Source organism: Drosophila grimshawi, unplaced genomic scaffold (assembly GCF_018153295.1).
Source record: "Drosophila grimshawi isolate 15287-2541.00 unplaced genomic scaffold, ASM1815329v1 contig_44, whole genome shotgun sequence".
Classification (NCBI taxonomy): Eukaryota; Metazoa; Arthropoda; class Insecta; order Diptera; family Drosophilidae; genus Drosophila; species Drosophila grimshawi.
Window position 1 is genome coordinate 3,788,367 of NW_025063240.1, and position 13,255 is coordinate 3,801,621.

The 13,255-nt window shown below is 43.8% G+C and overlaps 4 protein-coding genes across 5 annotated transcripts; 2 read left to right on the plus strand and 2 right to left on the minus strand.

Annotated features, from left to right (window-relative positions):
• Positions 1–21: 21 nt before the first annotated feature.
• LOC122322604 lies at positions 22–953 on the minus strand. The gene is made up of 2 exons (XM_043215513.1): positions 599–953; positions 22–541 (listed from the first exon to the last, which is right to left on the minus strand). Exons 1-2 carry the CDS (start codon positions 748–750, stop codon positions 205–207), a joined length of 489 nt encoding a protein of 162 aa, XP_043071448.1. The 5' UTR covers positions 751–953; the 3' UTR covers positions 22–204.
• Positions 954–1,778: 825 nt separating this feature from the next.
• Positions 1,779–3,818, plus strand: LOC6570687 (UDP-glucosyltransferase 2). Its single transcript, XM_001996866.3, has 4 exons — positions 1,779–2,594; positions 2,656–3,071; positions 3,142–3,254; positions 3,315–3,818. Exons 1-4 carry the CDS (start codon positions 1,966–1,968, stop codon positions 3,759–3,761), a joined length of 1,605 nt encoding a protein of 534 aa, XP_001996902.1. The 5' UTR covers positions 1,779–1,965; the 3' UTR covers positions 3,762–3,818.
• A 207-nt stretch (positions 3,819–4,025) lies between these two features.
• LOC6570685 (cytochrome P450 302a1, mitochondrial) lies at positions 4,026–5,965 on the plus strand. The gene is made up of 4 exons (XM_001996867.2): positions 4,026–4,764; positions 4,828–5,429; positions 5,499–5,696; positions 5,767–5,965. Exons 1-4 carry the CDS (start codon positions 4,212–4,214, stop codon positions 5,896–5,898), a joined length of 1,485 nt encoding a protein of 494 aa, XP_001996903.1. The 5' UTR covers positions 4,026–4,211; the 3' UTR covers positions 5,899–5,965.
• Positions 5,966–6,369: 404 nt separating this feature from the next.
• LOC6570686 (bone morphogenetic protein receptor type-2) lies at positions 6,370–13,161 on the minus strand. 2 transcript variants are annotated; one of them, XM_032742202.2, is made up of 5 exons: positions 12,881–13,161; positions 10,005–10,226; positions 9,699–9,938; positions 9,020–9,586; positions 6,370–8,942 (listed from the first exon to the last, which is right to left on the minus strand). In XM_032742202.2, the coding sequence occupies exons 2-5, from the start codon at positions 10,075–10,077 to the stop codon at positions 7,057–7,059; spliced, it is 2,766 nt and encodes a 921-aa protein (XP_032598093.1). In that variant the 5' UTR covers positions 10,078–10,226; positions 12,881–13,161; the 3' UTR covers positions 6,370–7,056. The 2 variants fall into 2 exon arrangements, with proteins under 2 accessions (XP_032598093.1, XP_032598094.1); XM_032742203.1 differs by lacking the exon at positions 12,881–13,161 and adding an exon at positions 10,415–10,491.
• Positions 13,162–13,255: the final 94 nt, after the last annotated feature.

The window sequence follows — 13,255 nt, forward strand, 5'->3', positions numbered from 1 at the left end:
GTGGTCACCTTCTAGCAATCACTTCCAAGGAATGAGCTTGGAAACAGTTCAGTTCCTTGGCTGCCGAATGCAAGTGCAGAGGATCGGGATGGCGTTACAAATACTCGATCCACCAAACGGTCGAGCGCATTTTCATAGCCAACGAGTAACGATCGTTCTCAGCAACCTTTCATATTGCTAAGATCATCTGCTCAATGGTCATATTCAGATAGTCAATCTGTCAAATTTCCATATGAAATTATTATCAGGCATCTGCCTCAAAGTATCCACTATTGCCAGCTTTTTCATTGTTCCACATATTGTGGCATGAATATGGCGCTGCGTTTGCCACTGTCTCATAAATTTATCCGAGTCGTCGAGCAGGGTCTTTCCCGATCTGTATAATATTGGGTGGCTTGGCCTCAACATAAAGAGTGGCAGGATGTGAGTTGACCAGTGAAATTTTAGTACGCTTGCCAGCTGCAACAGGAATGGCGTATTGGATCCAAAATAGGGGCGCGATATTTCTTCGAGCCTGGGATTATAATACAAGCGACGACAACTGAAATTAACATAAAGATTAGAGTCTAGTCAAATGAAAATATATTTATATAATTACACTGCATCGAGGGCAAACATAAGCGTATTATCCGAGCACTGTAAGAAGCTCATTTTTGGATTATATTGAGTTGAGAAATAACATATCAGTGCGGAAAAATAATGATTACTCATAAAATCTAAAGTAATGGGCAGATTGCTAAATGCCGTCATGCCAATTATGGGTGGATAGCGAAACTTGTGCACAAATCAAAGCAAATATGGACCCATTGTGTAGTCATTGATTATCAAATCGAATTGAAAACCAGCCGGATAGACTAACAACTGCTGTAGTCCCTGCAATAAAGCGATAAATTTAGTCGATTCCAAGCCAAAATTATAATTGAAAGGCATCGTTGTGTAATCGGCAATACCAATAAACGAGTTTATATTAATTTGATTGCGATCTCTTAAAAAATCATAGGCTCGTTCCAGATACATAGATGTAGCCAACAGTGGTTGGGCGCGGCAGGTCAACAGACAATATGGTCAGATTATGGCCACGTTCGGCCAGCTCGTACAGCAGCACACTGTTCCCATAAATCACAGCAAGTCTTTCGTTAGCTGTTCGTTTTATATTCGTTTATATTTGTAATTACTTGCCATATGCGATGACTGCGAGTGGTCAATCCTCTCAGTGGCAATATACTTTTGCATCCATTGCACAACTGCATTACAAGCGCAATGATGATGCCAAGAGAAATATTCTTCCACATTGTGTTAGCTACTAACTTGTTGTCAATATAAATACAAATAAATAGAGAATGATAACTTTTTATAGGTTCGCTTAAGGCAATCTGATCGCAGATTCATCGTTGAACTTTTCGTGCTGTTAACTTGCAACAATTGGCAGCAGCTTGACTGATTGCCACACCGGAACACAGCCATTCTTTGTGGTATCCGTATTGTGTTAGCTATTAATTTGTTGCCAAGATCGCTTCGTTGTCTTGTAGCGATTTGTTTTTATTTGAACTCTGACATAACTTAAATTTAGATGAGGCAGAGCAATCATTACCATCTGTTTAGAATAGACGATGACGCGTAATTATTGCATTTACTTTAAGTGCAGTAAGCGGAAAAGCTTTAGCATTCCACTTATCAGAAGCAAGCAGTGCACATAGAGCTTTCAACCTAACCTAACTTAATAGTCCCACTCTGATAAGTCTCAGGTTTATTTCTCATAGGTGGCTTTGCTACAAACTCTCTACAGAAATTGGTCAGTATTAGGGTTTTTGTTTATTGAGAGAACAAAACTCTCCGGCACACAATTCGAAATACAAATACATATTAAAAGAGAGAACGTGAATTTTTATCGGTTCGTTTAAGGTAATCTTATCGCGCACTCGACGGTGAATCAGTCGTGTATTTGATCTGAAACAGTTTGGTAGTATGAAAGCATTTGCGGCACTTTTGGTGCTGCTCATTTGCAACAATTGGCAACAGTTGCATGGGGCAAGAATTCTTTGCTTGATTGCCACACCGGAACACAACAATCCCAGCTGGACGCAGCCATTCTTCGAGGCACTCGCAGAACGAGGCCACCTTTTGACTGTTGTAAGCACATTGGCCGATCCATCTATTCCGGGCATAACCCACATTCCGGTGTCTAACGATTACGATGTGATCAAGAAGCATTATGTGAACGAAATGGGCTATTACAATAATTACTGGGACATAAAGCAGGTGCTAATCTGGTATGAGGCATTGCTAGGCACCTGTCAGTCAGCAGCTGAGATCGATTTGGTAAAAATGCTTGAGAAAGTCAAACACAAATATGATTTGATTATCTATGATGCCACCTATTCCATGGAGTGTCTGTTGTCCAAGTTTCCCAAATTTCGCAAAGTACCAGTGCTGGCCTTGAGTGGCGGCAAACTAACCACAGATTTGATGCATTTAGTTCAGGCTGAGAACACAATTAATCCAGCAACAATTCCTCATTTCATCAGCCATCTGCCGAGGGAAATGAGCCACTGGCAACGTATACAGAATCATGTCCTGTACCTAACTGAATCCTTGTGAGTCCTAAAATTGTAATAACCTAGAATTTTGATCATTCCATTTCATATTTCTTGGCAGCATTCGTTGGGCAGTGGTTAAGCCAGTTTTAAACGGCATTCATAAACATGAGTATGCCAGTCCAGAGGTTCAGCTGGTGCTGCTTAATACGCATCCAGTACTGGATCATGTGCAAAATATACCACCAAATGTCATTGAAGTTGGTGGCCTGCACATTCGAGCCGAGTCGGAACCATTGTCATTCAGCACACAGGAATTTTTGGAGAGGTCCTCCGAGGGTATTATCTACATTAATCTACCGCATATTGATCTCATGTATGGCGTCGGCCTGAGGGCCATTGAAAATATGGTCAGAGAGTACCGTCAGTTTGGTTTTCTCTGGAATGTGAATAATGTGAAGGATCCGACACTATCCAAGAATTTCCACAATTTAAGAACTATAAACGTTCGGGATAATATGCAACAGAACATCTTGGGTTAGTTTAAAACTTGATGTGTTGGACTTTATTATTTGCTACATAGTATTATTATTACATTCTATTTCAGCTCAGTCCAATATTAAGGCATTTCTGACGCATGGCGATAACTTTGGTCTTCAGGAGGCAATCTACAATGCAGTGCCGGTAATTGTGTTGCCCTTGCTAATGGATCAGTTTAATGTGAGAATGCAGCTTAAAAACTAAGATTGCCTTACTAAACCATTGTCTATTTTATCACAGAATGCACAACGCGTCAAGGAACGTGATCTGGGAATTCAGATATCAGTTGGTGACTTCAGTGTAGACAGCCTCTCTGAAGCTCTCAAGCAAATAGTACGTGATAAGGTCTATTCGAAGGCATTGCATCAGGCACAGTTTAATTTCCGCACACGCCAAGTGAAACCCGTCGATCAGGCGGTTTGGTATGCAGAGCAATTGATTGGCCAGCCGAAGTTGTTTGAGCATTTGTCGGTGCCCAAATCTCTTGAGTATGGCTACTTTATTACTCAATCGCTGGAGGTCTTGGTTTATCCACTTCTGTTCATCATCATCTTCATAATCAATTTTATCCTTCTGATTTGGAACTGTAAGTCTGGCAAAAAGAAGACAAAGCAACATCAAATCGCAAAAAAATTAAAGAGGAAAATGCGCTCAGATGGGACTGAAAATGAACTGAAAAAAGATTAGAGATAGGATTAGTAAAGATTAAATAAAATAATTAAGCAACAACAAATTGAAAAATAACTAATTCGAAAATAATTATTGGATCTGCATGAAATAACTACATATCGATAATATGAATAGTTATTTGACTTCATTACAACACATCACAAACCCTTTTTAATATTTGCCGCCTAAAGGTATGCAACATTTATTTTAAAGCTGAGCTAAAAACTCTCTTTAGTACATTTGAAGAGCATCTAAGAGCCACTGATCAGGTAGACACATTTTGTTTAAGATCCACAACACAGGTAAGAACGACTCACAATGCAGATCGATCGAAATTCGTTTGCCTTTCTGGCGACAAGTGAAACAAAAGAAGTCGCAAGCAAATTGAGAAAAAAAACCCACAATGCTCGTCCATAATAAAAGTCCGCCTCTCAGTACCTTTCGAGAATTGGCGGCGAACGGATCAGAATGTTAACAAAACTGCTGAAAATCTGTTGCAATTCGAGGCAATGCACATTTGCGAAACCATTCGATTCGATGCCAGGGCCACGCGGTCCGTTTGGCCTCGGTAATCTTTACAATTATATGCCTGGCATTGGTGCCTATTCGTGGCTGCAGCTGCACAAGGCCGGACAGGATAAATATGAGAAATATGGTGGCATTGTGCGAGAGACTATGGTGCCGGGACAGGATATTGTGTGGATCTACGATCCCAAGGATATTGCAACTCTGCTCAACGAACGTCACTGTCCACAGCGACGCAGTCATCTGGCACTCGCAAAATACCGCAAAGAGCGACCGCATCTCTACAAGACAACGGGACTGCTGCCCACAAATGGACCGGATTGGTGGCGTCTTCGATCACAGCTGCAGAAGGAGCTGAGTGCGCCGCAAAGTGTGCGCAGCTTTGTGAACGAAGTGGACGGAGTCACCAAGGAGTTTCTAAAATTTCTGGAACAATCGGCGGGAGATGATACTCCCGTTGATATGCTGCCCAAGCTAACCCGCCTCAATTTGGAACGTAAGAAAAGTCGGCGAGAATCTCTCAACTCTCAATTACTAAACAACAATTTTCAATTGCTAGTTACCTGCCTGTTGACGTTTGGAGCACGCCTAAAATCATTTCAGCCAGAGGAACAGCATTCCCATTCCCGTTCCACGCGTCTGATGCATGCCGCTGAAACTACAAACAGTTGTGTACTGCCTACGGATCAGGGTCTGCAGCTGTGGAGATTTATGGAGACACCCAGCTATCGAAAGCTGCGCCACGCTCAGTCCTATATGGAGAGTGTCGCCCTGCAGCTGTTGGACCAGAACATGGAAGCAGGCACTGTCCGATCCTCGCTAATTGGCACCTATCTGCAGAATCCTCAACTCGATGGCTTTGATGTGGTGGGCACAGCAGCTGATTTACTGTTGGCGGGCATTGATACCACCTCGTATGCGTCGGCATTTCTCCTCTATCATGTCGCACGTAATCCGGAAGTGCAAGAGCGACTGTACCAGGAGGCACTCAAGGTGCTGCCCCATCCCGAACAGTCACTCAGTGCTGATTGCCTGCGCACTGAGATTACTTATACGCGAGCCGTGCTCAAGGAGTCACTGCGTCTGAATCCCATTTCGATTGGTGTTGGTCGTGTGCTCAACCAGGACACTGTGCTGAGTGGTTACTTTGTGCCCAAGGGCGTAAGTAGATAAGAGTTTATTCTCTACTACCTATCTATCCAATCTATATATATACTTTTCATATCTTAGACGACTGTGGTAACACAAAATATGGTAGCTTGTCGCCAGCCTCAGCATTTTCCCGATCCTCTGCGTTTTCAGCCCGATCGTTGGCTGAAGCAGCGTAATGCCCTTAATCCCTATCTGGTGCTGCCCTTCGGACATGGCATGCGTGCCTGTATCGCACGTCGCCTAGCCGAACAGAATATGCACGTCTTGCTGCTGAGGGTGAGTTTCGATCGTCTTCGCTGCTGTTTTCACCAATTGGTTTCATCAATTTGCAATTCAATTTGAGCAGCTGCTGCGCAACTATGAGCTCATCTGGCGGGGTCGAACGGATGTGGAGCTGGACATTGTGACGCTGCTGATCAACAAACCCAATGCGCCGGTGATGATCGAGCTGAGATCGCGATTAGCAAGTCAAAACTGAGGCACAGTCGCGCACTAAACTCTTCGCCCATGGGTTTTTGTCATTAAAATATGAACTTCTTAATACATTTTTAATATATCGTATATTTATAATTATTGTAAATCATATGACTAGTGTTTTTTTCTTCATATATATTTATTTTTTATTATTTTTAATTGAAAGGCTGCGGGTGTTTTGGTCTACAAGTACTACAAAAGAGTGGAAAACACAAATTGATTTGATCTCTAAGTTTACAATACAAATAGAAAGGCATACGCAAGAAATTCTTTATATGGTGCCAAAAGTTGCTTTAGAATCATTTTCGTATATAATACTCGAAAGTAGGTGAGTGTGTGCCCTGGCTACAGTGTTGTCGTTACCTCATTCAATTGTTTGTATGTGGAAGATGTTTTAGTTTTAGAAGCAACACTGGCCGCAAGCTTATATTTAATTGTAGAATGTCTAAATATTAATATTGTAGTTATATATGCAATTAATTGGATGTGTGTGTGTGTGTGTGTGTATATGGCTTTAAAAAAATGTTCCTAATCTGGTTGGCCCACTAAAAGCCCCATTCTGCTTTCTGCTCTTATACTGACTGCTAACCTAACCGAGGTACAGTTACGCCCTGTAAGCTCAACTCTATCTCTCTTACCACTAAACAAGCTATCGTTTCACTATAATCAGACTGATTGATCCATGTCCAGTTGAAGTCAATAATATGTCGCTTATACTGGTCCTGTATAATTTTTTCGTCTACTTTGTGTCTGTCTCTTCGGCACTATTCTCCGTACTGCTGTGTTCTTGTTGTCTGTTCTAACCTATAAGGACTTTGGTTGTTTGCCGCACTAAACGCTAGGGTGATTGGTGAAAAAATACATGTACATCTAGATTTCTCTTGGAGCTGAACCGTTTGCGGGAACACATCTGGATCTGGCTTTTCACAAAAATACATTTATTTACTTATCTAACATGTGTTTTTTTTTTTTTTTTTTGCAGATCGGTTTTCAGTTATCAGGTCGACGGGCCCTATCAACTACTCGTATATATATGGCTATATCGTTGAATATGTTGTGTGTGTGTTTTTCTTTTTTCGTTTTGTTGATGAAGTTTGAGATATGAGTTAAGTAGCTACACGGTTCTGCTGCCTTATAGCTCTAGCAGCAGAACTTCCTCATGCTAGAGTATATTTAGCAGAGATGAGTCCATCATGCGATCATCATACAAACTGAGGGTCTTCGAGGCACGCGCCTTCCTCACCGATGGCGGCACATCTCCGGGAGTTTTCACCCGCTCGCTGGGATCCCGCAAACGTTCACTGCTTCCCCGTCCACTGAACACCTCACGGAAGACTTCCAAACTGTGCTGGCGTCGCATTTGTTGCTCCGTTGGCTGGATTATGTTGCTGCCACTGTTGCTTGTCACGAGCAATGAATTTGTGCGCAGATGACCAGGACGACGCTTGGGCGCCCGATTGCCGTTAGTTAGCATATGCAGCTCATTCTCATTGATATTATTATTGTTGGTGGTGGTGTTGTTAATGTGCTTGATGAGGCTGCTCGATAGTGAGCGGGGCACGATGTGAGCGGGAGTGCCACTACGCTGCTCTGCGCTGCGCAACTGCAAGAGATTGGCTCTGTCCAGTGGCTGCAAGGGACTCAGATCCAGATTGTTGGGTCGTCGCAGACCACCAGCCAAACGTTGCCCCTCTATACCCTTGAGAGCCGCCACCAGATTTGATTTCTCCTCGCCCAATTGAAGCTGCCGGCACAACTCCTCGGCGTGCTCCTTGCGAAAGAGTTTCTTCTGGATGAGGGCTCGGACACCATGCCAGCCGCGCAGCTTGTGATCCGTATTCTGTTGTTTCGGGAAGCCCTGGCCCAGGCTGGAGTTATGCTTCTGCTGATGGCTGGCAATGAGCTCCTCTACGCTGACATCATGCTCTAGGCAGGATAGACTCTGCTCCTGCTGCGGCTGTGACTGGAAGCTGTGCTTCTTGCTGCGCTCCACCAGCACTGGCGGTGTGCGCTGCGCTTGCGGCGCCAGATTACGCTCCTGGCAGGGATTGCGACCCTGCAGATGCGGCTGCAGTTGCGGCTGTGCATAGTTCAAATGATTCTTCTCTGTGGGCAGCTGCTGATTGGGTGGCGGTTGCAGGAGACCACCATCCGCTGATGTGAGCTGCCCTTGTGCCTGATGCACTGCAGCCGAAGTGGTTGTGATTGTGGAGTTGCTGGTCAAGTGGAGCTGTGCTTCCGGTGAGGTCAGATTGTTGGTATTGAGCAGCGGACTTGCGGGCTGTGCCTGAAGGCGGGGCCGCAGGCTAGACATCTCCTGCATCCGTTCCTCGGCACACAACGAGGTCAGCCGAGCATCTGCATCGTGATCCCAGCAATCCTCGCAAGTGTCACGCACCAGCTTGGCAGCGGATCCTCCACCCCAGCCCGCTGGGAACAGGGGCCGGGCCTTGTGACGCACCACCAATGCCTGCATCTGATCGAAACTGGGATGCGGACCCACTTCCTGCTCGTAGGGTGCCTTATACGGTGGCGTCAACTGGCCGGGCGCATAGAATTCCGAGCAGCGTGTCGCCACCTCCCAGAGCACCAGGCCCAGTGCATAGACATCCATTTGCTTGAGGGATGTCTCGCAATCACGCAAATTGACGGCTCCCTCAAGCAGTTCCGGTGCCATGTAGCGAAGTGTGCCCACCTCATTGATGCTCTTCGTCTCGGCCATGGCCACCTCGCCCTTGTACTCATACTTGGAGCCAAATACCTTCAGTGCGAACCCAAAGTCTGCCACGCAACAGCTTAGATCCGCTTGGACAAGAACATTGCGAGAGTTGAGATCCCGATGGGCCACACAGGGCTTGTGCAGATCACCCAGTCGCAGCTCTGTGTGCAGATGGGAGAGGCCACGTGTGATGGACCGCAACATGCCACAGCACTGAGTAAAGTCTGTGCTATTGGCAATGAGCCAATCCTGTAGGCAGCCAAGCGGTGCCAAAGATAAAACCAACTGATACTCCATGCGACCATCCATGGTGCGACGTTCATCGTAGCCTGGGTGGAAAAAGAAATGGAAGAGAGACATAACGTTAGTAATTTATTACAGCTTCAAAAGCGAATTATTGGCTTACCGAAATAGCTGAGCAGCGCCGGACAATCCATCAATGGCAACGCATAGATGTTTCTCTCGTTTACATAATACTGATGATGTGCCTCCGGATAGATCTTGACAGCCACCTCCTGTTCGTGGAGCAGGCCCTTCATCACCGTGCCATACTTGCCACTGCCGAGCATACCAATCAAATTCATATTATCGACGTTGCGCAAATTCGAACTGTAACCGGGTCCCGAGGGTGCCAACGGTGATTCTTCCGGTTCGCTCTTCTCCTTCACAGAACAATAATACTGAGCCGCAATCAGGCTACTAATGATGATGACCGTGAGCAGTGCTATAAGGCTCAGCATCGTGCTGGCTGTAAGTGAGTTTTGCTGCTGTGATGCCGCTCGATTGGAAACCGCCGCGCGCACATTGTTGGCCAGTTCCAGTGGTGCTGGCTCCACAACCGCCACTTGAGCATTGCACAACTCGCCCGAACAGCAGCAATAGTACAGGGTATTGTTGCGTGATGTTGGCGCCGAACTGGTGCACTCTGTTTGACTGCAAATCGAATTGCGATCCGTATTGTCCTTCCAGCAGCCTAAGCAAAGAGTCAGTTATTATTATGGTTTAAACGAGAGAAAGCCAACTATTCTACACACTCGAAAATAAAGTAATATATATTTTTTAGGATGTGTGTGCCCACTACTTACCCTGCTTAACCAATCGAGTGCCATTTGCCGTCTGATTCCACAGGCTGAAGCAGAAAGTGTATCCTTCGGTGCAGCTACGCTTGTGCGGCTCACTGGGTGACATATTTGACTCCAGGAGCTGCTGTTGCTGCTGCTCCGCACTGATGCCCTCACTGTTCTCCTGCTCGTAGTCGTCATCGTGCTGGGTATTATCATTCTCCATATAGCTCATGCAGCTATACTGACGACTCGGCGCCGGCGCTAGACAACAATAAGAAAATGCTTAGTTTTTGTTTAGAACCAAATTTTGTAATTTTTGATACTCACAGGCAAAGGTCAGCGTAATCATGGCCAATAGCAGCAGCACGGCTTGCTGCCAGCTCCACATTCGTCTAGACATATTTTCGATTATCTTTTGTTTGGCGTGCACTGTGTTAATGGATTTATTGTTGTTGCTGTTGTTGTTGTTGTTTTTATCACCTCAACTCCTCGACGCGATTTGATTATGTCATTTTGGCTGATGGGGCAATTTTAGAACAACAAATATTGCTGAAATACGCATAAATTAAATAACAAGAAAATGTTTTGTTTATTACATTTCTCTGTTATAAATAGCAATATTCATAATTATAAATATAATCGCAACGAGAAGTCTGCCAGTTCGTTCAGTTCGTCAATGGCTTTTCCACACTTTTAAGGTATTTATTTTTTTATATTTTTATTTTTTTTTCAGTTACTTTGGTCTGCGGGTACTGTTTCTGTATTCCATAGGCGCGGTGTAGTTAATTTCGCCAGCGCTGCAACTTTATTAAGCGACGCCAGCAGTAATATAACGATAACGCTGAGACCTAAATACTCAAATACTCAATCAACTTGGCCGAGCGTGCAAACTGCAAAGAACCCAGTCACAGTTGCTGATCATCAGCAACGGAATTGTTTTTGTCGTTGTCGTTTTTGTTTTCGTTTTCGTTGTTGTCATTTGTCATTTGTCAGTAGTTGTTGTCGTTGGCGCTACGAGTTGCGCTTCTCTGTCCCTCAGTCCCTCAGTCCGTCAGTCCGTCAATCTGTCGCTCAGTCTGCCTGTCTGTATGTCAGTTTGTCAGTCTGTATGTCGGACTGTTCACCAACCCATTTTCTTGAAAATGAAGCTAGCGCTGAATTGAGGGGCGTTTCGCAGACAAGATTGCACTTTGGAATCATTTGGGAGCGCATTCTGTGCTTCAGCGAAATATTATTATTAATACACTGAGCAAAAAATGGCGAACGTACAAATTAATTACCACAAATAAAATAATAAGCAAAAACTGACTAAAGTGAAGCAGTTGTGAACAGCAAAAATATATTTATTATATTCACCAGCAATAAGACTAAAACAATAACAGAATTTTCAAACATATTTATGTTATTTCTTTCAGTGCATGTATGCATACGCAGTATGTGTGCCAAATGCCTTCTCCATTCAAGTGGCGCCCGTAACGCTGATTATAAAATTTTGTTGTTGGTCTTCATTACGCGCTTGGCTGAACTTTGAAAAATGTTGTTGCTTTTAACGTGAATAACTACACAAGGCTTACATTGGGCTCACCTTATCTAATCTCACACATACACACACACACACATATCTATGTTTAGTTATGGTTATGAACTAAGTTATGGAATTTGGGTTAATTGACTTCCAGATATTCTCGCCATAAGCAGGATAATTAAGTGACTCTGGTAATCATTTTACGGCAAGCCTTAAATATATTATTAAATTTGTAAACATGACACAATTTTAAGTACATTTGGGTAGAAATATGTGTTAAACTCTTTGATATTTGTGTTGTAGACTCCCATTGGGGCGCCGTTGGAGATTAAAGAGTGAAACGAAAAGTCTCTGAATATTGATGATAAGAAACCGCGACGCAATGAAGATGGTCACATAAAAATTGCGTTGTGTCACAATGTGAACCAAATACATATTCAACTGAATTTGCTATTTAAACTATATAGCATGTATATATGTAAACTATATATATATGATACTATTGCATAGGTTGTAAAATTGGAAATGTGTTGTGGCTCAAAGAAGAAGATAATTTGATAGGAATTAGTTGGCTCATAATTGGCGATCCTTCTACGTTGCCATCATCATCATCATCATCATGATCATCGTGGTTAACGCATGTAGTAAATTCATATATAAATAAACATGGCAACTAATTGTGCAGCCTTTGGTTTTATGCTTTGTTTTCGCACGATATCTTCAATGGGAGTCAATGCGTGCACCCAAAGAGAGAGGCAGAGAGAGAGAGAGAGAGAGTGTGAGTGTGTGTGTGAGATAGGGAGAGAGAGAGCGAGAGAGAGTACCACTCCAGACATGGCACTCTCAAGATTCATGCGCACGGTGCATGGCACAGGCATTTACACATATACAGAGAGAGAGAGAGAGAGAAGGAGAGAGAGAGAGCGAAACGCAAGTGGCGCGCCAAAACAGGTTCCCTAAGGTGAAGTGATAGAGTGCCTGTAAGGGGGGAGGGGTGCGCAAGGGGATACTGTCTGCTCCAGCATGACAGCCGACGGCGCCAGTTAATTGCAAACTTTTTTTTTTATAGCCATTTGCTGTTGCGCGTATTTTTCGTGTCGTTGTTGTTGGGGGACTGTGCAGTGAGCTGATTAACTTTCTGCTTGCTGAGTGTGCGTTTAGTTATATATACATATATATATATATATGTGTGTGTGTGTGTGTGTGTGTTTATTTGTGTATTTTGGTGCGCATCTTTGCAAATGCGACAGCGTCGCTGACGATGTGTATATGCAGAAAATCAATGCACACAAAATACACAGAAACAGAAACAGAAACATAAAAGTGCAAGCAAAAGACGAAGATGCGACTTTTTTTTTTAAGAGTCCTGGTTTCTGGTTTTGTATATGCACCAGGGTGGGTGGGCGCCACTGACTTGGACTCTTGCATGTGTGTGTGTGTGAGTGTGTTTGCTTATTCGTGTGTGTGTGTGTGTGTGTCAGTGCGTGCGCAGACCTGCTACAAAAATTGATTTTTCCAAGTCATTGCGAGCTGTTTGCCGCAAATTGAATATGGAAAACATATTTCGTTGAGTTTGCAAAAAACTGGCAAAACTTGTCAAGTTTGCAGTTGTTTTTACTTTTTTTTATCTACTTCTTTTTTGCAAATTGTTGTTAAAAAACTTGAAAATTTCGCTTACACTCTTAGGCACTCTTCTTCAGGGCATGCCCGCACTGCCCCGAATTAAAATTATTTTTTTCTTCTAGTTTTGCTTTCATTAAATTTGTTTGCTTTTATTTAAGCGTAAATAGCACAGTAGACATTTATAACTGTGGCCGGCGCCAGTCGCTTGTTTGTTTTTTTTATTATGTTTGGAGGAAATTGAACTCCTCTTCAAAAGTTGTACTATTGAAAATTAAGTTTGCAGCGCGACGTTTTGCAAAATGCTTTGTTGCCGTTTGCCTTTTTGCCGTTGGACGCCGCCTTCGCCGTCGCTCGCTGAGAACTGACTGAGGGAGACTTAGGCGCCAGCAGCGTCGTCGACGGCGGCGTCGTCAGCATGCGCATATTTACG